The sequence below is a fragment of the Mercurialis annua genome, linkage group LG2, assembly GCF_937616625.2.
Source record: "Mercurialis annua linkage group LG2, ddMerAnnu1.2, whole genome shotgun sequence".
NCBI classification, from domain to species: Eukaryota; Viridiplantae; Streptophyta; class Magnoliopsida; order Malpighiales; family Euphorbiaceae; genus Mercurialis; species Mercurialis annua.
The window spans coordinates 54,829,910-54,852,185 of record NC_065571.1 but is presented as its reverse complement, the minus strand read 5'-3'; the positions used below and the strand labels follow the sequence as shown (position 1 = coordinate 54,852,185).

The 22,276-nt window shown below is 29.7% G+C and overlaps 3 protein-coding genes across 3 annotated transcripts; 2 read left to right on the top strand and 1 right to left on the bottom strand.

The window, feature by feature from the left end:
* The first annotated feature begins 7,488 nt into the window (after positions 1 to 7,488).
* Positions 7,489 to 11,376, top strand: LOC126669448 (protein phosphatase 2C 56-like). The gene is made up of 4 exons (XM_050362913.1): positions 7,489 to 8,178; positions 9,385 to 9,666; positions 9,754 to 9,859; positions 10,837 to 11,376. Exons 1-4 carry the CDS (start codon positions 7,495 to 7,497, stop codon positions 11,157 to 11,159), a joined length of 1,395 nt encoding a protein of 464 aa, XP_050218870.1. The 5' UTR covers positions 7,489 to 7,494; the 3' UTR covers positions 11,160 to 11,376.
* A 3,561-nt stretch (positions 11,377 to 14,937) lies between these two features.
* LOC126666621 (pseudo histidine-containing phosphotransfer protein 2-like) lies at positions 14,938 to 17,291 on the top strand. Its single transcript, XM_050359444.1, has 6 exons — positions 14,938 to 14,994; positions 15,086 to 15,219; positions 15,545 to 15,613; positions 16,261 to 16,332; positions 16,909 to 16,981; positions 17,084 to 17,291. Exons 1-6 carry the CDS (start codon positions 14,938 to 14,940, stop codon positions 17,129 to 17,131), a joined length of 453 nt encoding a protein of 150 aa, XP_050215401.1. The 3' UTR covers positions 17,132 to 17,291.
* Positions 17,292 to 19,859: 2,568 nt separating this feature from the next.
* On the bottom strand, positions 19,860 to 22,020 carry LOC126666789 (protein IQ-domain 26-like). The gene is made up of 3 exons (XM_050359655.2): positions 21,416 to 22,020; positions 20,848 to 21,048; positions 19,860 to 20,752 (listed from the first exon to the last, which is right to left on the bottom strand). The coding sequence occupies exons 1-3, from the start codon at positions 21,812 to 21,814 to the stop codon at positions 20,063 to 20,065; spliced, it is 1,290 nt and encodes a 429-aa protein (XP_050215612.1). The 5' UTR covers positions 21,815 to 22,020; the 3' UTR covers positions 19,860 to 20,062.
* Positions 22,021 to 22,276: the final 256 nt, after the last annotated feature.

The window sequence follows — 22,276 nt, the reverse complement described above, 5'->3', positions numbered from 1 at the left end:
GAGATTTTTTTGAAAAAATTATATTAAATTTTTTCTGTTGAGCAATTTTTTTCTTTGAACTGTAATGTTCCCCCAAAAAGCTTCCGACTTTATCATATCATCAATCATTTTATTTTTTTCCGTCTATTTCATTATCATGATCTTCTATGTGATCAGATTCAATGTTATTCACTTTTATACTTGGTTTGTGATTTGTTTACTAAATTTTTCTCTTTTTTTCATATATTAACTTGGGTTAAATTATTAATTTATTTTTATAATTTTTTGAGAGAATTGTTTCTTTTTGTTATTTTTTTAGAGAGAAAAAATGTAATTATGTTAATTGTTAGGTTCAATGTTAAATCAGTCAAAACGACTGGCGGCACTGAAATTCGAAATCAAAAACTTTAAAAATGCATTTGCAGAATCTAACTGTTTGGACTGCACTTCGTTGGCTCCTTTTTGTTTATTATTACAACTACACGATTGATATTAATTGGCTTTCAAGATATAATTTTGCAAGTTTATTTATACATATATAAACAATATATTTTGATAAAAAAAAAACAATATATAGACACATTAATATGTTAATTTAACAAAATCTATCAGGGGGATGGACACACACATGTGTTTTTAGTCTTTGTATATAATTAAATGAAAATTTTAAAATAGAACATAAATAATTATTTACACTGATCCTAAAAAGCTAATATGGATTAATTCGGACTTTTAAGCTAAAAGCCATCAATTATCGTTTTATTTTTATCTTAACTTAGTATTTATCTTAGAGAAAATAACAAAAATGCCAAAAAATTGCTTCTGTTTTCACACAATACAAGATATTATGAAAACATTTCACTTGTACCATTTTTTAAAGTTTCTTTTCACTAATACCATCTGCTGACGCGCACTAAGCTTTGTTGGTGCACCAAATGCAATGACCTGCGCGTGAAGGGTCATACCTGTTGCATATTTTTTTTATAATAAAACAAAAGGTTGTATTATTTATCTAACATAGAAATTTATTTCCTTTATAATATGTTTATTTAAATTTTAAATTTTAATTTTGAAATATTATTATTAATTGTAATTTTAAAATATAAGTATATTAAATTTTAAAAAAATAAAAATACACAAATGATATAATTATAAAAAAAATAATTTTATAAAATACAGATATATTATTGATACATACTAAATACGTATAAATTATATATTAGAGATGTATCTATTAAGTACATTTAACAAATGTATATATTATGTATAAATTATGTATCATTAATGTATTTATGTACATTTAAAAATTTATATTTTTAAATAGCAAAAATACATATTTGATACACATTATATACAACTTAAAAAAAATGTATCTATCATGTATAAATTATATAGTAAAAAACATGTATATATCATGTATAAATTTTGTATCAACGATGAATCTATAAAGTACATTAAAAAATATATTTATCATCTGTAACGTATATTAAAAAAAATATCTAACATATATAAAACTAAAAATATATAAAAAACAAAAAAAAGAGTTCGAACAATTAAATATGTATCAAATATATATCGGATAAATATAAATGGGAATGGCGTGTTGAAGATGTATCAAATATGTATCATAAATATATCAAATATGTATCCGAGATATATCTATTATATTCTTTTACAAGATCTGGATCACAATTAAAATCCAAAGCAAACATATTCCCATTTTAGTTCTTGCTTTTGCATTTGTATAAATCATACTAAGATTTTATAAATTTAATATGTATACCATCATTCAATTATAATATTGACCAACATAACTAAGTTGAGTGATAAAAAATAGACTGAAACAACAAATACCCAGAAACAAAATCAGGATAAAAATCAATCTTCAACGACGAGTAGGTTATCTCTATTAAGAAAAACTTAAAAAACAAATTAAGAGACATTCCAAGTTGAATAGATTATACAGATTACAATCTTTCTAAGTTGAACAAATTATACAAGCAAAAAGAACCAGATTTACAATTAAAAAAATAATCTAAACCAAACTTAAAAACAAAGAACAATTACAAGCAAAAGACATGACACTTAAATCAAAAAAATCCACATGCAAGCTTCAAAAGTAAAGTGACATCAATCAAATAAATCCAAAAGTTCTAGTATTAATAATCAGATTTCCTTAATGGGTTTCCATTAGAATTTCATTACATTACATTACTAACTTAGCTAAACTTCCAGATCTTGGTCTTCGCCGACAACCACTTCTTCAACGACAGCAACTGGTTCATCCCTTTGTCGGAAACAACGGCCATCATTTGAACAACAATAGTAGTAAAGTTTTGAATTGAAATTTCATAATCACTATACTCCGCCTCAACTCCATCAGTAAAAAGCTCCTTCGCTACTTTTGAGCTGTTAGCGGTGGTGAGGCGAGATGATGACAGAGGCGATGGCTAGACGAGGCAGAGGTCACGCCGATGGAGATGGATATGTGGTGGCCGGAAATGAGAATAAATAGAGAAGAAGAAGTGGGCGAGGGTAGAATTAGAATTTTCCTATTTTATTATTAATAATGTCAAAGGAGATAGTGAAAGAAATGGATAAGCTCAGGAAGGAAAAGGTGGTATTGGTGAAAATTATTAGGAAAAAATGGCACAGAAGTAAACTATTTAAGAAAAATGGTACCGCGCGAAAAAAACTTTCATTTATTGGTTTTTCTTGTTATTTTCTCTTTATCTTATTTAGTTATTATTTTAATTAATTTTTAGTTATTATTTTAATTATTTAATTTAATATTTATCTAAATAAGAGATTGTTTCTCATTAGATTAGATTTTCTATTTTAGAATTTTTTTTTATAAATAGCTAGCTGTAGATTTGCATTTTTATTATAATTAAAATTATCAATCAAATACAGATTTCAAAAGTCTTGTACTTTTCTATCCTCAACTCCTACGGTTACTTAACTTAAAAGTAAGAGTAGTTTAAATATTAATTTTGTCTGAATTTCTTAACCTCCATATTAATGTTTTAGTTTAATTTAATCAAATCATATTCAACTTTACGGACCTAACCGGTTAAAGCATCGAGCCGTACAGTACCCATTTATAAATTTAAAAATTCGAATTTGAAAATATTTCCACGCAAACAATAATATTAAATTGGTTACAAAATGGTCCTCTCAAACTTATGTGTCTAGATTTGCCGATGAATACTAAAATTATATCATTTAGCGACAGATTTTTCCGTCACTAAATGGCAAAAATCCATCGCTAAACGTATTTAGGGACGGATTTAATCCGTCGCTAAAATTCTGGACGCTGAATTATTTAGTGACGAAAAAAAATTAGCGACGGAATTTTAGAATTATAGCGACGGATTTGAGTCCGTCCCTAATTTTTTTAAATAAAAAAAATATTTTTTTAATTAAATTATTAAATAAATTATATTATTTAATCTATCGTCCACCTTTATCCACCCAACGACGACAAGTCACCCACCATCACTACCCTGTCATTTTCGCAAACTTTCCAGTAGACCCATCCCTCCATTGCTCCCACTCAATCCCCTTTAGCCCTGAAGTTCCCCCACGTGTAGCTCCATTTTAACCAACTCGGATTATTGTTCTATATCTATGTATATTATATTTAAATATAACTAAAAAGAAAAAATATTTACTCCCGCATACTAAAAAAATTATTATTATTTTAATATTTTTTAAATAAATTTTTTTAATAAACTTTTTTTTCTTTTTAAATAATTATTTTTTAAAAAAATAATTTTAAAAATATTTTGTTTTAAAATAACTTTTTTATAAATAAATATATATTTTAAAATAAATACGTTGTTTAAATATTTTTTAGAGCAAATTACTATTACACCCCTGACATTTGACATAATTCAAATTTTTGTCCTTGTTTGAAAATCAAATGATATGACCCCTCACTTTTGTTTTTGTCAATGATTTAATCATTCCATCCATTTTTAGTGTTAGTCAAAAAAGTCAACGAAACTATATGGTCATCACTTTTATTTTTATCAACGATAGTCCCTCACTTTTATTTTTGTCAACTATTTCGTCCCTCATATTTGAAAATTAATTTACTCCTAAATCCTTTGACTTAGTTGACTAACACCAAAAATGGACGGAAAGACTAAACTGTTGACGTAAACAAAAGTGAGAACGGATTTTAAATCCGTCGCTAAAATTGGCGGGATGACTCGCGCCAATTATTTGACGAATTTAGCGGCGGATTTAAAATTCGTCGCTAAATTTATCGGTAAAAAAATTTAACGACGGACTTAAACTTTGTCGTTAAAACACAGTTTTCTAGCAATGCCATATATAAAATATATTCATTTACACGCACAGCAAATGAAAAATTTCACTTCAATACTTTCTTTGACGCGTAGTATAACTGGGTCGAGCAACCAATCTTTCTTCATACATAAATAAACAAACTAAATTCAAACAATTCGAATTATAAATGGCCAAATGTTGTAAAAAGGCCAAACCTTTGACAAAAATTTCACAAAAGTCCTGACCTTTCAATTTTGTTGATTTTGGCCAAAAACTGATTATTTGGTTTCACAAAAGTCCTGACTTTTAAATTTTGTCAATTTTGGCCAAAAATGGATTATTTGGTTTCACAAAAGTCCTGACCTTTCAATATTTGGCATGCCACATAGGCGTCACATAGGCTCCACATAGGAAAATTGAAATCAAATTGAGAGTTGGCCACAATTGAAACCAAATAATTTGTTTTTGGCCAAAATCGACAAAATTGAAAAGTCATGACTTTTGTGAAACTTTTATAAAAGGTTTGGCCTTTTTAAGACATTTGGCCATTATAAATTAATAAATATAAAAGATTTTAATGCCATATTAATGCAACATATCATATGCGCATTGAACATATATACGATACTGCTGGAAAGAAATATCCTACACAAATTATCATTATAGAAAAATGTGGGTGGTTGTTTATTACTCTCTCCGGTTCATGTTTGATATAAAAATTAAAATAATAATTAATATGTCTTGATTTATAAATATTTTTACTAGTATCGCTATATGTGTTTTACACGTGGCTCGTAGTGTAACTCGTCAAATTCTCAAATAAAATTTAAAATAATAAGTAATTTGATATAGTTTATCTTATTAAATACTTTATAGTACTCAAATGCTATAATTATAGAAATTTTAATAGAAAATATAAAATAAAAATTAAAATAATAGTTAATTGAAATAGTTTACCTGAATTCTATATGATCAAAAAATAATTAAAATAGAAATCATTAAATAGTCAAAGTAGTATATTTTAATTAGTACTCTAAATAATTATTTCAACACATTAGTTTATTTTAGTTATTACTCTAACTTATCTTAATATATTAGTTTATTTTAATTAATACTCTAATTTTAATGATTATCTTTAATTAATAATTAAATTTTATAAATGAAAAGGACAATAACGTAAAAGCCCCTCCTCACCCCCAACCCCCATCCATGCTTTTTTATATAATATAAATTTATAACTACACCTTTTTAATAAATTAATGCGGACAAATATAAAATAAATAATAATTAATGTTCTTTTGATATTTCAAATTGACAAATATTATAACATAAAATAAAAATTTAAATGCGATAAATATTATAAACCCGGAAGGAGTAACAAATGAAAGGATACTAAAACTTAGCGCATAGAATTATTTACATAACATGTCAAATTCTATGAAAGCTTATGTCCCCCACATATTTCGACAAATATCTCCTAAAACTTAGCGTATAGAATTATTTTAGCTAAACCTATTTTAAGGTCAAATTCGCTAAATATTATGAACCGGATGAAGTAACAAATGAAAGAATACTAAAGCTTAGCGTATAGAATTATTTTATCTAAATCTATTTTAAGGTCCCTGAACTATATGTTTTTTGTTCATTAGGTCTCTCAAGGTTTATTTGGCTTTCTCGGCTAATAATCACCGACGGTCCTCGACTTTTACCCTAACCTTCCGTAAACCCCCCAACCTTTCAAAAGCTTCCCTAAACCCCCCAACCTTTGTGGCGGCGCCATTCACGGCCCTTATAGACGAAACTACCCTTTTGGTTTTGGCGGCTGTCCTTTTTTTTGGAAAAAAACAAATAGTGGCGCCACATGTTAATTGACACGTCATTTAATGTCAAAACAAAATTGAAACACCCAAAATACCCCCTAAAAAATTAAACCAAATCAAATTTACTTAATCAAACCCAACCCTCGGTCAATCCGCCCGCCAACCCGAACCACTCACCGCACCCGCCGCCGACCACCACCCGCCGCCCGCCGCCGACCCATCGGAATCTGCTCTTGGAGAGCAGATCTGAATCTGTTCTCCAAGAACAGATGTGCAGAAGACGAGCAGCAGCTCGTCTTCTCAGAGAAGACGAGCTGCTGCTCGTCTTCTGAAAAACAGAGAAGACGAGCTGCTGCTCGTCTTCCCCTGAGAAGACGACGAGCTGCTGCTCGTTTTCTCACCTGAGAAGATGACCGGAGGCGGGTTCGGTTGTGGCGGTTCGGTTTCGATAATTCAGTGGTTTGAATGGGTTGATTTGCTTTGATTTTTTATTTTTGTTTTAATTAAATTTTAATAATTGTAAGGGTGTTTTGGGTTTTTCAATTTTTTTTAGATATTTTGCCACATGTCAGATGACACGTGGCGCCGTCTTTTTTTTTTTTTTAGAATTGTAGCCGCCAAAAAAAGACGGCGCTTAGGGGTATTTTCGTCCATAAGGACCGTGAATGAGCGCCGCCATAAAGGTTGGGGGGTTTAGGGAAGCTTTTGAAAGGTTGGGGGGTTTACGGAACCTTAGAGCAAAGGTCGAGGACCGTCGGTGATTATTAGCCGGCTTTCTCAAATCTCTAACTTTTCATTTTTTAGTTTATCAGGTCTCTCAACTTTTATTTGACTTCTTCGGATCCCTAAATTTTCGTTCTTTTGGTTATTTAGGTCCTTAAATTTTTGTTTTTTACTTCATTAAATTCTTAAATGGATCTCCCTAAAAGGACCTAATGAACCAAAAAATAAAAATAAAAGTTGAGAGATCTGATAAATTAAAAAATAAATATTTAAAAATTTAAAAAAGTTAAATAAAAGTTGATGAAGTTGATGAAGTAAAATTGTATAGTTTAGAAACCTCAAAATGAGTTTAGCCGATTTTTTACATAACATGTCAAATTCTATGAAACCTTATGTCCCTCACATATTTCGACACATATCTCTTACCTGCCACGTAGCTAATAATCAACGCATTGTACTAGAAGTTGTATTTAATCGTGGGTCCACCTAAAATACATGCTACCTTTTTCTAAGATTCCCCCTACAATGACCTTACTCAATCTAAAGCATACAACTCAGCCATCTAACGTTAGACCCCCAACAATCACCAACCACGTCATCACTGACCTAAGATGCAGGAGTTTAAACATGTACATGCCAGCAGAGAATTTTACTTCACTGTCCTCACATGACCTCAATGTCTAACAGCGTGGCACCACCGGGTCAACATGGGACACGTGGCGGTGCAACAATTAAAAAAAAGCTAGTGAATACGACTCTAGAGTTTAGTCATAACGCAGTGGATCCTTCTCCCACAATACAAGAAATTAAAGAAGCTTGTGTTTTGATCAATACACGTGTCATTCTTCTATCTCTTCCATCTCTCTGTTTCTTATCTGCTGCTTTTCTCTATTTTTGGCCTGTAATGGAGCCTTCACCGGAAGATCATGAAGAGCAGCGACTCGACCGAGTTGACTCACTTCCTTGCACGGAGCTAGCGTCGACAAGCTCTGACGCCTTTTCATCAGTATTTAGTGAATTAGATTCTCGCAGCTCTACAGTCAGTGTTATTAGTGTTAGCTCCGGAGAGATTCCAGCGGCGGTTGTGGAAGAGGCGACGATGTCTCCGGTGGAGGAAGTTCCATCTCCGGTGACCGTGAAGGAGAAATGCGTAGGAAGGAATAGCAAAGGTGTAAGCTGGGGATTCACGTCGGTTATTGGTAGACGAAGCGAGATGGAGGATACTGTTGCCGTTATACCAGGATTTGTGTCGCGCACGTGCGATCACGTGGGTGGATGTACAGCTCCTGGTTCGAAAACTTCCGGTGAGATATCGCCGGTTCACTTCTTCGGCGTCTACGACGGTCACGGTGGCTCTCAGGTAATTCCGTTTATGCTGCTCTGTGTTCTATCCCACTGTCTAAATCAACTACATTGTCTTAATTTTAACCTGTAAACTTATCAGATTAAGTTAGGTTATTGATCACTTATAGTTTTATTGTTTAGAAGCTAATAATTTACTAAAATATAAACTATCACAACTATAAAAAAACATTATATTATAATTTTATCGAGCCCTAATTTTTGTTAATATAACCTGAAATTGGTATTAACATTCTTTTACCATTTTAATTATAAAGTTTATTTGATAAGCTAAAATAATTAATTTTCTGACACAAGTCATCTGTCGAATGGTCCACAAGCTACGAACTAGGAAAGTGTTTCTTACTTTTATAGGTACACGTGTCCCTGGAATAGTGCGTTTTTCTTTTTCTTTAATGATTTGAGGGGAAACAAATACTATAGGCTAGCAGCACCAGCGTCATTGACTCATTGGTGATAGTCGTCACACTCACATCATTCAAGTGTCTCAATTATTTTCATTTCCTCAATTTTCTTTTATGTTTCGTGTAAACAAATGGCGTAACGAGTTGTAAAATAGACGGTATATTTTTTAAAAAAACAATATTCATTTAATTTTTTTTTTATAAATTCTATAGTTTTATTTAATTTACTCAAATATTACTTACAATTTGATTTTTTTTAGTAATATTTAATCATTTTTACCCATAAATTTTGAATTTAGAATAATTTTTTAAATTTGATCAGAATTACAGTCCTAAATTAATTGGATTTAACATCTAATCCACAAGATTATCAGACAAAATTAATCCAACAAGAGCTTTCCTTGTTTGTTGGAAGCAACAAAAATAAGGTGGGACCAAATGTACTTGTCGATAAGCGAGACACGTGTACGATCATAGAGAGGGACGGTGGGTTCCTTTGTATTCTTTTAGCTTTGCTGTGTCATCACTGTATCGGAATTCACTTAATAAAACATGATCTTTGGAGTGGTCATAAGTCATGCCACCTGTTTGCAATTAATTCATCACAGTGCATCGTTGCTTTCTTAACAACTTTTATACTCCTTTGTTTGCATCTTTAATTGAAAAATTCGCTTTCACGACATTATCTTTGGTCCCCCAAAAAATATTAAACGACATATCATTTTATTAATTAAAATTTTCTTTATAAATATGAATTTTGGCTCCACCACTGATCGATATTGTTTTAACGGTTAATTTAGGTGGCTAACTACTGTAAAGAGCGAATGCATGAAGTAATAGCAGAAGAATTGAATCGCGAAACAGTCGATGGCTCCGAATGGCGGAGAAGGTGGGAAGCTGCATTTTCGAGTGGTTTCGAGAGAACTGATAATGAATTATTGACAGAGGCAACCGAAATGGTTGGTTCGACGGCAGTTGTGGCAGTTGTATCTGGTTGCCAGATTATTATATCAAATTGTGGTGACTCAAGGGCAGTGCTTTGCCGTGGGACTGGAATTGTCCCACTAACAGTCGACCAGAAGGTTTCAAATTTCTCTTCAAATTAATTCGACTAAGTTTATGAGTACTAATTTGGTGAATACGTGCATATTTTGTTGCTAATTTGACAGCCAGATAGAGAAGATGAACTCATGAGAATTGAAGGTGGCGGAGGGAAAGTCATCAACTGGAATGGTGCTAGGGTGTTTGGGGTCCTTGCTATGTCCAGAGCCATAGGTTATTTCTTTTGCTTAAGTGATAGGTCGATTATTCGGTTGGTTTAATCTAATTAACCGATTCAACCAACCTATTCCGGTTAAATTTGGTTAAATTCGATTCAAGATTTATTTTTCACCAAATTAACCAATTAATTCGATTAATTTGGTAATCAGTTTCAATTAAAATTGATAATTTGATAAAGAGATAAAGCATTTCGGCTAATACAGTTTTAGTTAAATTAGTCGGTTCATAATCAAAATGATCGTTCACCCCTACTTAGTGGTACTATTTTTTGTATGTCATGTTTCAAATTGAAAATTTTAATTTTAATTTGCTTCAAAATAGTATGAGAACTTTAAATATTTATTTTAAGTTGAAATATTTCAAATCTTTCATATCAAAATAAATTCCTATAATGAGAGAATGGCTATCGCGTAATGCTACACATACTCATATATATGATGTAGACACATATGTTATTATATCGTCAAAGTAAAAAGTGACGAACTATCATCATTTAAAATATAAATTAATTAAACTCTAAGGCGAAAGTGAGTTGGTGAGGCGCTCTACTTATGGGTTAAGTGAGGTCGCGGGATCGAATCATACTCATGTATGCAGTCGTTTAAAATTTTAGGGTCAGAGCTTTCCCTCCCGTAAAAAATCTACCCGGCTTAAGTGTTTATTAGTCTGAATGTGGAAGGTTTAAAGATGTCGTTTTATAGTTGAGACCTGTTAAGGATATGTCATGGCATTACCCAAAAAAAATTACTATTTGAACTACTTTAATCAAACTCTTATTACCAAATTGAAACATAACGCAAAGTCTTAGTTGTACTAAGACTTTTAAGCCTTGTTTTTCTGTCAATGAGAACAACACTGACCTCTATTTGGAGTTGTTTTCTCTGCAATAATATTATTTATTTATTTTGGAGTATTTGTATGAATTACATTTCTAAACTATTTCGAAATGTAGCTTATTTCCTTTGTTTTAGGTGATCATTATTTGAGGCCATGGATAATACCAGTGCCTGAGATCACATTCACGACAAGGTCCGACGAAGACGAGTGCTTAATTCTGGCGAGTGATGGTCTTTGGGATGTGATGAGCAATGAAGAAGTTGGTGACATGGCTCGACGACTCTTACGAAGATGGCGCCGGACAATTGCATCAACTGAAATTCCTCCGGCGCAAGCCGTGGCTGATAATCTCACTGAAATCGCTTATAGCAGAAACAGTTCCGATAACATTTCTATAATTGTTGTTGATCTAAAACCCAAGAAAAAGCGCCACCGTAAGCCCAGCTGGCAGGATTGATCTAGTTCAGCTCCGGTGACCGGAATATGTTTGCAAGAAGGCCAAACGAAACCTGACTTGTAATTGGTATGCAATAGGAAAAACAGTTAAAAAAAATTAACTAAAAAAATACAAAGCTGGCTGTTGCAATGTATATGGATACAGAAAAAAAAATATGTTGCAATGATTCTTATATTGTGATAATATTTTATTAAATTTTCACAATTTTTCCCTTGAATTGTGGGTGTTTATTTGAATTTTTTTGATCGTATGTAATTCATCATGTCTTAGTTTATTTCAATGCAATGAGAAAAACTTAATTAGATTAATTTTATTTAGAGATTTTACTTTTAATCCCTAATGTTTGACATATTATAATACTAGTTTGACTATAACAATTAAATAATATACTAAATTATTTCTCAATTTTATTTTTGTTATGCTAAAATCCCTTTCATTAATTAATTTGTAATAATTATATGATGAAAATGTTATTTTAAACACCTTGAGGTTTTATATATTACTAATGGAATCTTTTTTCTCAAAGTAAAGTTTAAAAATAACATATACTTATTAATAAATAAAATTTTTTCATAAAAATATATCTTATTCATCTCTTTTTCTTACTTTTCAATAATCTTTTCACATTATTTGTATTATAATAGTTCAACCTTGATTATATATATATATGAATGCTAATGTCATTAATACATACTTAACACCTTATATATATTTTATATAAAAATGAAATTACAAGATGAATTTATATATTTTTTTATCATTGAATTAAAAAATCAATATGTTAGAAATGGTGGTAAAATTTTATAATATGTCAAAATAATAGGATTAATTGGTTTATTATATCAAATATCATGAGGTATATTATATAGTATTGTTTTAAGTAATGGTCTAACAAAAAGTTTAACAGAACTATTGTTATGATAGAAATATTCAGATATAGTTTCGTTTAGGCATTCGCCGCTTTTTCTTGTACCAAAAAAATAACCAATGTTGTGTTTCTTAAATGTGAGAATCTAACTAGTGTAATAATTCAAATCTCAAAGATTTAAATATAATTACCTCTTTAATTTAAAGCTATGCAAATGTACGTTTTCTACAACATTTGTTTTCTTTATTATTAAACTCTAATAGAGCTTGAAACTATAATTATAGAAAAAAATAGCCACAATCTTCAAATTTATGAACCGGTCTCATATAAATAAAATTTTAACATATTTTAACAATTTGATTCGGTACTCTACAAAACAAGGTCAATGACATCACTCTTATGTTTCTAAAGCATAAAACAAATATTTTAAATAATATTATGTGCAATTTCTGTTTTTTTACTATTTATGTTAATTTTACAATGTTTATATTTAAGATTTTCACATTGCTTTTCACAAATTTTGAACACACAAGAGATTGTATGTAATTGAAGTTATTTTAGTAATATTGGACTAACTTATTAAAATAGGCTAAATTTGATTTATATGAACTTGTTATATAAGTTGAATGACTGAAATAATCCTTTACTAATTAATAATGAACAAAGGATCATATCACCCCCTCAACTTGGTACAATATATCAAATGAGTCAATTTTAAAGGTTTTGAATCAAGCTAACCCACAAGTTGCGTTTTTAACATCAAAAAGGCCCTTCGGCACCCTTGCCCAGTTGCACCCCTCGAGTTTCACTATCCACTTGCAACATGAAAATAGATCCAATAAGACTCTTATATTTAGTTCATTTTTCAAATCGCACTTGATCATTCTAAGTTATTTATTATTATCTTTATAATTTAAAAAATTCAAATACTAGATTAATATATAAATTAAATTTTAAAAGTGGTTTATATTTTTCTCTTCTTCTTCCTTAAAGAGGATGAACACTGACTGCTCATCCTAAAAAAAGATAAACCATATCTATTCATCCTCAAAGCGGATGAATAGATATGTTCATCCTTTGAAGATGAATAGTGTTCGTCCTTGATTACGAAGACCTACTCGTCGAAGTAGGTAGTAACCGGTCGGAGTGCGAGAGGGAGAAAGCGGTCGTGGCCGGAGTGTGAGAGTCCGGTGGTGGCGAGACTAAAATTTAGAATTTTAATTAATTAGGATTTTAATTAGGTTTTAAGTAGAGATTAAATTAAAATTAATAATTATTATTAATTAAGTTAATAAAATAACATTAAAAAATTTACTCTCCGAGGGGTGAGTTTGATGCTAAAAACACAGCCTGAAAATTAGTTTGATATACTTTTTTTGAAAATGACTCATTTGAAGAGGTGAGTTGATCGTTTGTTCAAATAATAATATACTTTCAGCCTGGTATTAGCCGCTTTATAACTATTATTTTCTTATTGTTATATATCTTCCAAGTTCCATATGATTAAAGTTATGAAGAATTAGCTTCTTTCTGTTTTTTTTATGGTTATTTCTACCACTAGACCTTAATTAACGAGGATAGTGTGAGGATAAAAGTAAGGCTTAATTATCTTAAAATTTATAAATTTTAGCTTATTTTGTAATTGGCTTAATATCTTAAAAAACCCTCACCTTTCATTCCCTTTTCAATCCTATCCTGATGTTGCAAATTGTCAATTGTACCCTATTTTGCATTTTTTTTCATTTCAATTGTACCCTAAAGCATAAAATTGACCTTTTTTTATTTGGCAAAAATTCTCTAAATTGACCCTTTTTGCATTAGATTAACTTTTTATATTAAATTGACCATTTTTAAAAAAAAATTATTGAACTTTTGTCAAATAAATAAAGGTCAACTTTATGCTTTAGGGTACAATTGAAATGAAAAAATACAAACTGGGGTAAAATTGATAATTTTTCAACGTCAGGGTAGGATTGAAAAGGGGATGAAAGGTCGGGGATTTTTTAAGGCATTAAGCCTTTGCAATTTTAATATAAAATTTTAATTTTGACAATTTAATACATGAATTATTATTTTTTGCATTCGAAACTCCGAACAATTTTCCGTTGAAAAATATTAATGTGCACACCGGAATAAGCACTATTCCGGTGTACATGTCATTAATTTTTGAGGAAAATTGTTCGGTGATTTAAATTGAATTTTTTGGAAGTTGGTGTCAGTTATTTTCAAATTGAAAGTTCTTGTTAAAATTGCAAAAGACGCTAAAATTTATGATTTTTAAAGCAATTAAACCTAAAAGTATTACTATAGTAATTTTTACAGTTTACCGAAAATTAAATATTTACCTATAACAAATCACCATACTACATCTATGCAAAAAGAGTTCAAGATCTCAATCATTAATTCATAATCTGGAAAAAATTGTCAAATTTGATATACTTTTAACAAAGTTGCCTACGTGGAAATCTAAACTACTCACTAAGGATAATTCATATGTTTCATTTACAAAATTAAAGAATGTTACTTCCAAATCTGACTAAACAAATCTCGACGCGTGTTATCATCGTTTATTTGATAATCTGATATGTTATTTTTATTTTCAATTTTTATTATTCAGTTATAATATGACTACGTGTTTAATATTGATTTGTCGTCGAAATGAATACTAATAACAAGTTAATAATATCGGCCGTATAGTATAATTTTATAGTCATAGATCATTGTAATCTATCTTTTTCAGAAATATTGATTCTTACTAAAATTGTATTTTTCTTTACATTTTTCTGCTATATGTAACTATATAGTCCTCTATGTGATTGACAATTCTCTCATAAAACTCTTAGTCATCTTTAAAATTCTTGTTTAATTCTTAAGTAAATTTAAATTGGTTAATTTCATTTGAATCTTGGAATGGAAAATGTTCTGCGAGAACAAATTGCCCACATGAGGCAATCTTTCTTTGATGAGGTGTGTTACATATTTTTCTTTTAATACAGATTTATGCAAGTCAATGTTAAATATTAGTACTGTAAATTGCAAAATTGTCTATTTAATGCAGGGAACTTTGGATTCGAACTATTTTGTTCAGCTGGAACAACTCGAAGGACCTGATAATCCAACCTTTGTTGAGGAAATAATTACTTTGTTTTACAGGGAATCCATGAAAATGATAGCTACTATGGAGAATACCCTGTAAGTATATATAAAAAAATAGTACAGTATATTACATATATAAAGAGGTACTTTATATTTAAATTATTGTTTCCCCCCTTTATTTTAGAAAATCCATTACTTTTCTCTTAGATTTATTATATAATTTAATTCCTTGGGTTTTAGCTAATTTTTATAAAAATATTAAGAAAAAAACTACAAGTTTTTAAAATTCATGAAAACAATAATATTTCATACTTGGATTAATAGAAATAATAATAATAATAAATCCAATATAAAATCACCACTTCATGTAAGAAATGGTGACAATTGTTGGGCTTTAAGACTTTTTTGGGTTTATACGCAGGGAAAAGAGCCCCATTGATTTCATAGGAATCAACAGGATGCTGAATCAAATAAGAGTCAATAGCACCAGGTGACTAGTATTATGATATGTAAATTTATAAATTGTTTATAATAATAAATACTCCCTCCGTCCCACTTTAGAAGTCCCATTTGACTTTACACACAGATTAAGAAAATATTAATTATTCTTTTCTTTTCATGTTTTTTCATGTTTTGCCCCTATTAATGATAGTGGAATTTTCCATAACACTCTTTTAAGATAATTAAAATAAGGGTAAAATAGGATATTCAATGAAAAAGTACTCTAAAAATAGTAATGGGACTTTTTAAATGGGACATCCCAAAATAGAATATGGGACTTCTTAAACGGGACGGAGGGGGTATAAATTATAATTTATAATATAAATTTATACTTATATATTCATTAATATATTAATGAAAATAAATTTTATTTTAATTAAATATATAATCAATAATTAATAAAAATAATTTAATCACTATGCGTTATAATTAGTGATAAAGAAATGTAAAAGAACAAATCGAGTAGCTAAATTTGTTTTGTTACTTTAATAAAAAAAATCTCAAAATTAAAATTTAATTAAGTATTCATAAAAAAATAGTTAGAAACTAAAAAGAATAATTCAATAAATATTTGTGCCTATCACGTTTATATATATAGTCTTAACTGTAAGTAAAAAAATTGCAATTATTCTGCAGCATTGGCGCTTTAGGAATTAAGGAGAAAGCGATTGCAATGTTGAGCTGTGTGAAGGAGAATAATTTGGAAGGGTATATTACAATACTATCCCTTTACTTGAGTTATTTAAATTTTACTCCCTTTATTTCAATCTAATTGTAAACAACTTTTATTATCAAAATAATAATAATTTTGTATTTGGATGTTGCACTTTAATTAGTAATTTTTTCTTTTACCCTTCCATTGATGTGTTTAAAAGGGAAAATTTGAATATTGGAATATTAAAATAAAAAAATATTATATCTTTTTGATTTTTTGTCACGTCGTAAACTTAAATAGTCAATTTTAGTCTAGTTTTGAATTTACAATTTCAATTATAGCTATTGTTCAAGTTAGAGTAATAAAAAAAATTTAAATATGTCTTTTATATTATATCATTCCATTTTGACATTTAATTTATCATTAAAATTTTAAATGTAAAGGGCAAATTTGACTTTTTTCTATTTCAATTTAAACGAATGGCTGCAATTGAAACTGCATACTGAAAATGAATTAAATTTGACGATTTTAAAAATTTAAACCGCAAACAAAAAAAATAAAAAAAGTTCAATACTTAAGCCAAAAATTATCTTACTATATATCCATTTGCTGGGCGTTTCTTAAACCAGCAACAAGGCATCATTGCAAGAGGTGAAAATGGAGTATGATAAATTTAAGGGGAAGCTTGAGTCCTACTTTCAGGTACTTACTTAGCCCTTTTTTTTTTCTCTAGTCTAATTTTGAGATAATAACTTATAAATTATTTATTTATTAATTATTTATGTGTGTTTTTTGCCTGGGCAGCTTATGAGGCAAGCTGGGCCAATTGAGAAAGCAGTGCCTCCAAAATGAAGTTATGATATGAGAGTTGGTGGATGCAGCAATTGATATTCTGGTTCATGTTTATGCAAAACCACCATTTTTAATTAGTATAATAAATTTCAGGGGATTTAGTTTCCTTGTGTACCTTTCCAATAATATATTACTATAAGTATGATTTATGGTTATGACATCTCATTTTTATTTCAAAGAATATATTATAAACATGAGATCTCGGAAAATGAATAAATTTATATTAGTTTTGTTTGTCATGAAGTCATTTTTGAAATTTTAAAAATTTATTCATTATAACTTTATGAAAAAAATCAGAAACAGTGCAAATCGGCATTCTTAGAAATTTAAAGTGTATTGGAAATAAAAAAGTTTAAACTTGATTTATTCGTTCTTTGAGACAATATTAAGGATATATTTTCATTGTTTTCCTTCTATAAAATGAAAATTGCATTTTTGGTCAAGAAATCCAAATACTCTCATATAGGGTTTGGAAGAGTTTTATAGTGGTTTCATATTGGTTTCAAAAATATAAAAATAGAAATTAGTTACAATGCCTCTATTGCAACACAAGCACATAATAGAAATTAGTTACAAAAATTATATGAAACCACAAAAATTATATGAAACCACTACAAAATATGAACCTGACAAAAATTATATGAAACCACTAAAAATAGAAATTAGTTACAATGCCTCTATTACAATGTATTTGGCAAAAAAAATAAAAACTATTACAATGCCTCTAATTCTTTTTTTGTCCCCTTTTTTCTGAAAAATAAAGCCTATAAATTCTTTCCATTGGTCTGACCAGTTTTTTTTTTTTATTTTCTGTTTTCTACTTTCTCTTGATTTTTAGTTCAAAAAGTTTTTGCTGCCTGTATAACTTTTTTTCCTGAAAAATTTCTGCAATTTAAAGTTTTCAAATTATAGAGAAAATCAAAACATCACAAACAGAGTTGATGTTCTAAGCCAAATATGGCTGGGTATACTTATTAGCAGCTAAATTAAATTTATTTAAAAATATAAATTGGGGTGAATTTGCCCGATTGCCATAAAAATCAACTCCAAAATTCTCATGAGAAGAATAATCTCATTTTAGAAAAGAATAAAATAAATACACTCGTTTTATCACGTTATATGTGAACTAAATCAATCACTTTAAACCATAACTCAAATGGTATAAGCGTTGGGTAACAAACTGCTAGGTCGTCAGTTCAAATTCTATCACAGGTGTTTCTTCCTTCCCGATTATTAGAAAAACTCAATCACATTAATTAATAATTTTATAATATTTTATTATTTCTTATTTAAATACATATTTAAATAATAAATAATAGCATTATTTTATATAATTAATTATTGCTAAAAAATTTGTGCTTAGTAATTTATACTATAAAAATCCAAACTCCTAATGTTTTTTTTTTGTAGCAATAACATAGTGGTAAATAGTTTTTTTACATTGGGAATCAAAAAAATTATAGATCGAAGGATGAATGTCTGCACCCAAATTGAAAATACTTTTGTAAAACTTTCCCATCAACACGCATCACGAAATGTTCAGCTGAAAAACAGTGCGTTATTGCCTAACTTGTCTGTTTTTCTATTAAAATAATCTGATTTAATAAAATCCTAAGCTGTTAGTCAAATCAAAAATGTTAATCATATTATTAGCAAACAAATTTACAGTAGAAAAGCTGTACTATTAACTTGCATTTGAATACTTGATGTGACTGTCCCAGAAAGTACACACATTCTTTCATTTTACACAAGAAAATTTCCTACTAATTCTGATGCAATGGGTTTTAAACTCAATTATTACATGGAATGTAATACATCTCTATATAAATCTTCGTTTTGGTAACATAAATTATCTCTCATATATGTATGTATTAGTAATGCAATTTGTCAGGCATTAATTCATGTTTAGTTTGTAATAAAAAGACGTGTTAGAAGTGCTGAGTTATATAAATAGGTTTAATGTCCTAAAAAATCATGACCTTTCATTTCCTTTTTAATCTTACTCTGATATTGCAAATATGTGAATTTTATTCTATTTTGTATTTTTTTTATTTCAATTGTACCCTAAAATATAAAATTGACCTTTTTTTATTTGATAAAAATTCTCTAAATTGACCATTTTTGCATTAGATCAACTTTTTATATTAAATTGACTATTTTAAAAAAAAATTGTTGAACTTTTGTTAAATAAATAAAGGTCAATTTTATACTTCAGGGTACAATTGAAATGGATAAAACTGACAATTTTTCAACGTCAGAGTAGGATTGAAAAGAAAATGAAAGGTCGGGTTTTTTTTAAGACATTAAGCCTATATAATATTACTCAAACATATTGATATATTATACTCAAAATATAAATTTTATTAGGTTCTTTATATTATGGATCTACAAAGTTGAGACTTGAGAGTCCAATTTTCTTTTAATTATGGATTTTTTTCTTAGAAAATTTTAGATAAAGTAAAAATATATTTTTAAATTAATTATTTTATAAGTTAATAGAAATATTATTGTCTTAAATTTAATTAAATATAAATAAAATATAACTTCTGTTAAAAAAAAGTAAACTGAGTAAAATTATTATATATTTTTCCATATACCAACTTTTAAAAAATATACATTTTTATAAAAAAATTGTATAAATTTTAACCAAGCGAGGCCTGGATTTAAATTATAAGCTATCCTATAAGTGCATATATACAATATGTATGTTACATAAACCTGCCATTAATTTAATCACAAAGCATTAGTAGAGCCATTTCATTACCAAATAATAACTTCTACAATTAGATTGATTAAGTAATTTAAGGACCAATTTCATAAGGAAATTCTAACAATTCTACCAATTAATCATAAACATAATATCTGTTAACTATATTCTATCAAATATTTGTTGTCCTTAGCAACTACTTGCGTACATAAATTTAATTAAAATCACCACTTTCTCTGCAAGCAATGTTTTTCCGGATCATCTCTAGCAATTTGTTCCGTGCATCGATTAAGCTTACCAAGAACAGCGTTCTTAAAATTAATAGCGTCCTGAACCTGAGAGTTCGATCTTTGCATTCTTACGCCGCCACTTATACTATTTCTTGACTCCATCAACTCATTGAGTGACACTCTCTTCTTCGGGCTAGCTTCAGGCCTCTGTTTCGGGGCACTGTACGATCTCACTTTCGCTTTGAAAGATTTTGTGTTCGCCATATAATTCGGACAATTCCTATAGTAAAAAGTATCACCCGAAACACTCTTCGCGGGAGTAACAGGAGGGTTATAATTACACCCGCCGAAACGAGGAGTGCTCTGCGCTGTAGAGAACTTACATTCGTCCCCGATGAAACCCCAATCTTGATAATTTCGGGTGTCGAGCATTGATAAACGAGGAGGAACTCGAGATGGAAGTGGAGACGAAAGAGTTTGGTAAAATGGTTCGTCGCTAAAATCTGAAACCGAAGTGTTTGTTCTACGGGATCTTGATTTTGGCTTGCAATAATATCCCCCGCTAGTATCAATCTCCACTATTTTTGGAGACTCATCAATTGGGTTGTTTATTAATGTGTGGTCTAGTGAATTTGATAGCCTTCTGCTGTGAATCAACTCATTTCTTGCTTCATCAAATCGCTCCTGTAAAAAAGATAATTCAAGAATTGATCATATTAGCTAATTTTTGATATAAAATATAAAAGAAATTTGAAAATTGAGGTTATTTTTAATTCTACCATGGATTTTCGTGCTCCGATTTCGAATTTGGTATCAGTTTTGATGAGATTTCTTGCTCTTTGGGAACGAGCTGTAGCTTGTGCTCTAATTAGTGCTTGCATACTATGGAGTGTGGCGGTTGCTTGTTTTCTCACTAAATAGCCTCTCAAATGTGCTTGTAATTTCACCAATCCTTTTAGAGCTCTCAATGCCTTTCTTGCCTGTTTACCATTTCAAGAATATCAAGAATATTTATGCTACAAAATGTTAAAACGAAAAAAGCTGAAACGGAAAGTGATAATACGATAATTTATGTTATTAACATCAAGGTTCGGAGTTCTCCACATTTTCAAAAACGGAAACGCAACACGAAAATGTAGAACTCCACAAGTTCAAGAATGTCAAGAAAAATTATGCTCTTCGCTTATTCCACGAAAAAAAATATTAAAACCGAAATGCTAAAACGGAAAACAGTAGGATATTTGTTTTCATAAGAAATTATTAAAATATAAAGTTTCGGAGCGATACCATTTTCGTAAACGGAAACGAAACGCGTAAAAGTAAATCTCGACAAGCTCAAGAACTCACCAGAAAGCCTCTGAAGACAGTTTGAATCCTGACAGCAGCCCATCTCTCCTGCCCACCGCCAAACATGGTGCCTCTGCCATTACTAGTGAGTCTGACAACAGCAACTGCAGCTTGAGCAGCAGCAACCGCCGCATCAGCGGCAGCAGCAGTAGCAGCCGCCACAGCAATAGCATGCTTGCTCTGCTCATTCTCAGAGTCATTGTAAATCGACCTCAACCAAGCAGCTTCCGCCGGAGACAAATTAGGCGGTATAGTAGCCGGATTATGACATAAACCACATGAATCTCTGCTTGAACAACACCCAGTTCTATCAAAAACATCCTTACTATTATCACTACTACTGCACGTATTACTTTTTATGCCAAACAAGCCCTTAAACCATCTCGTAGCTCTGCCCATTACATGAGGGGGAAGAAAATAAAAAGGTTTTAAAACTTAAAAGTGAAATTTGTGGAGTGTAAAAAGAAGAAGAGGAGGGTTAAAATAAGGTTAAAAGTGAAAAAGCGGCAAGATTTGAAAAGATGAAAGGGAAAACATAAACTGGCATAACCTCGTGAAGATGTGCATTACATGACAAAACTACGCCGCTGCTAGATGCAGAGGTTATGGGTCTTTTTTCACCGTATTATATATAGTCATTAAGAAGATTAAATATACTTTTTTTTAAGAGAAGATTAAATATTATACTTGATTAGTTGTACTTGATTAAATAATGAAAAATTTGTACGGTAGTAATAGAAGAGATTAATATCCAGCTAATGAGGTTGTAGTGAAGTGGTAATTATTTTTTATGAAGGCAAAGGTAGAGGTAAAGGTCGTATCTTTTAATTTTTGTTTTATTTTATTTTTATATCTTTTAAA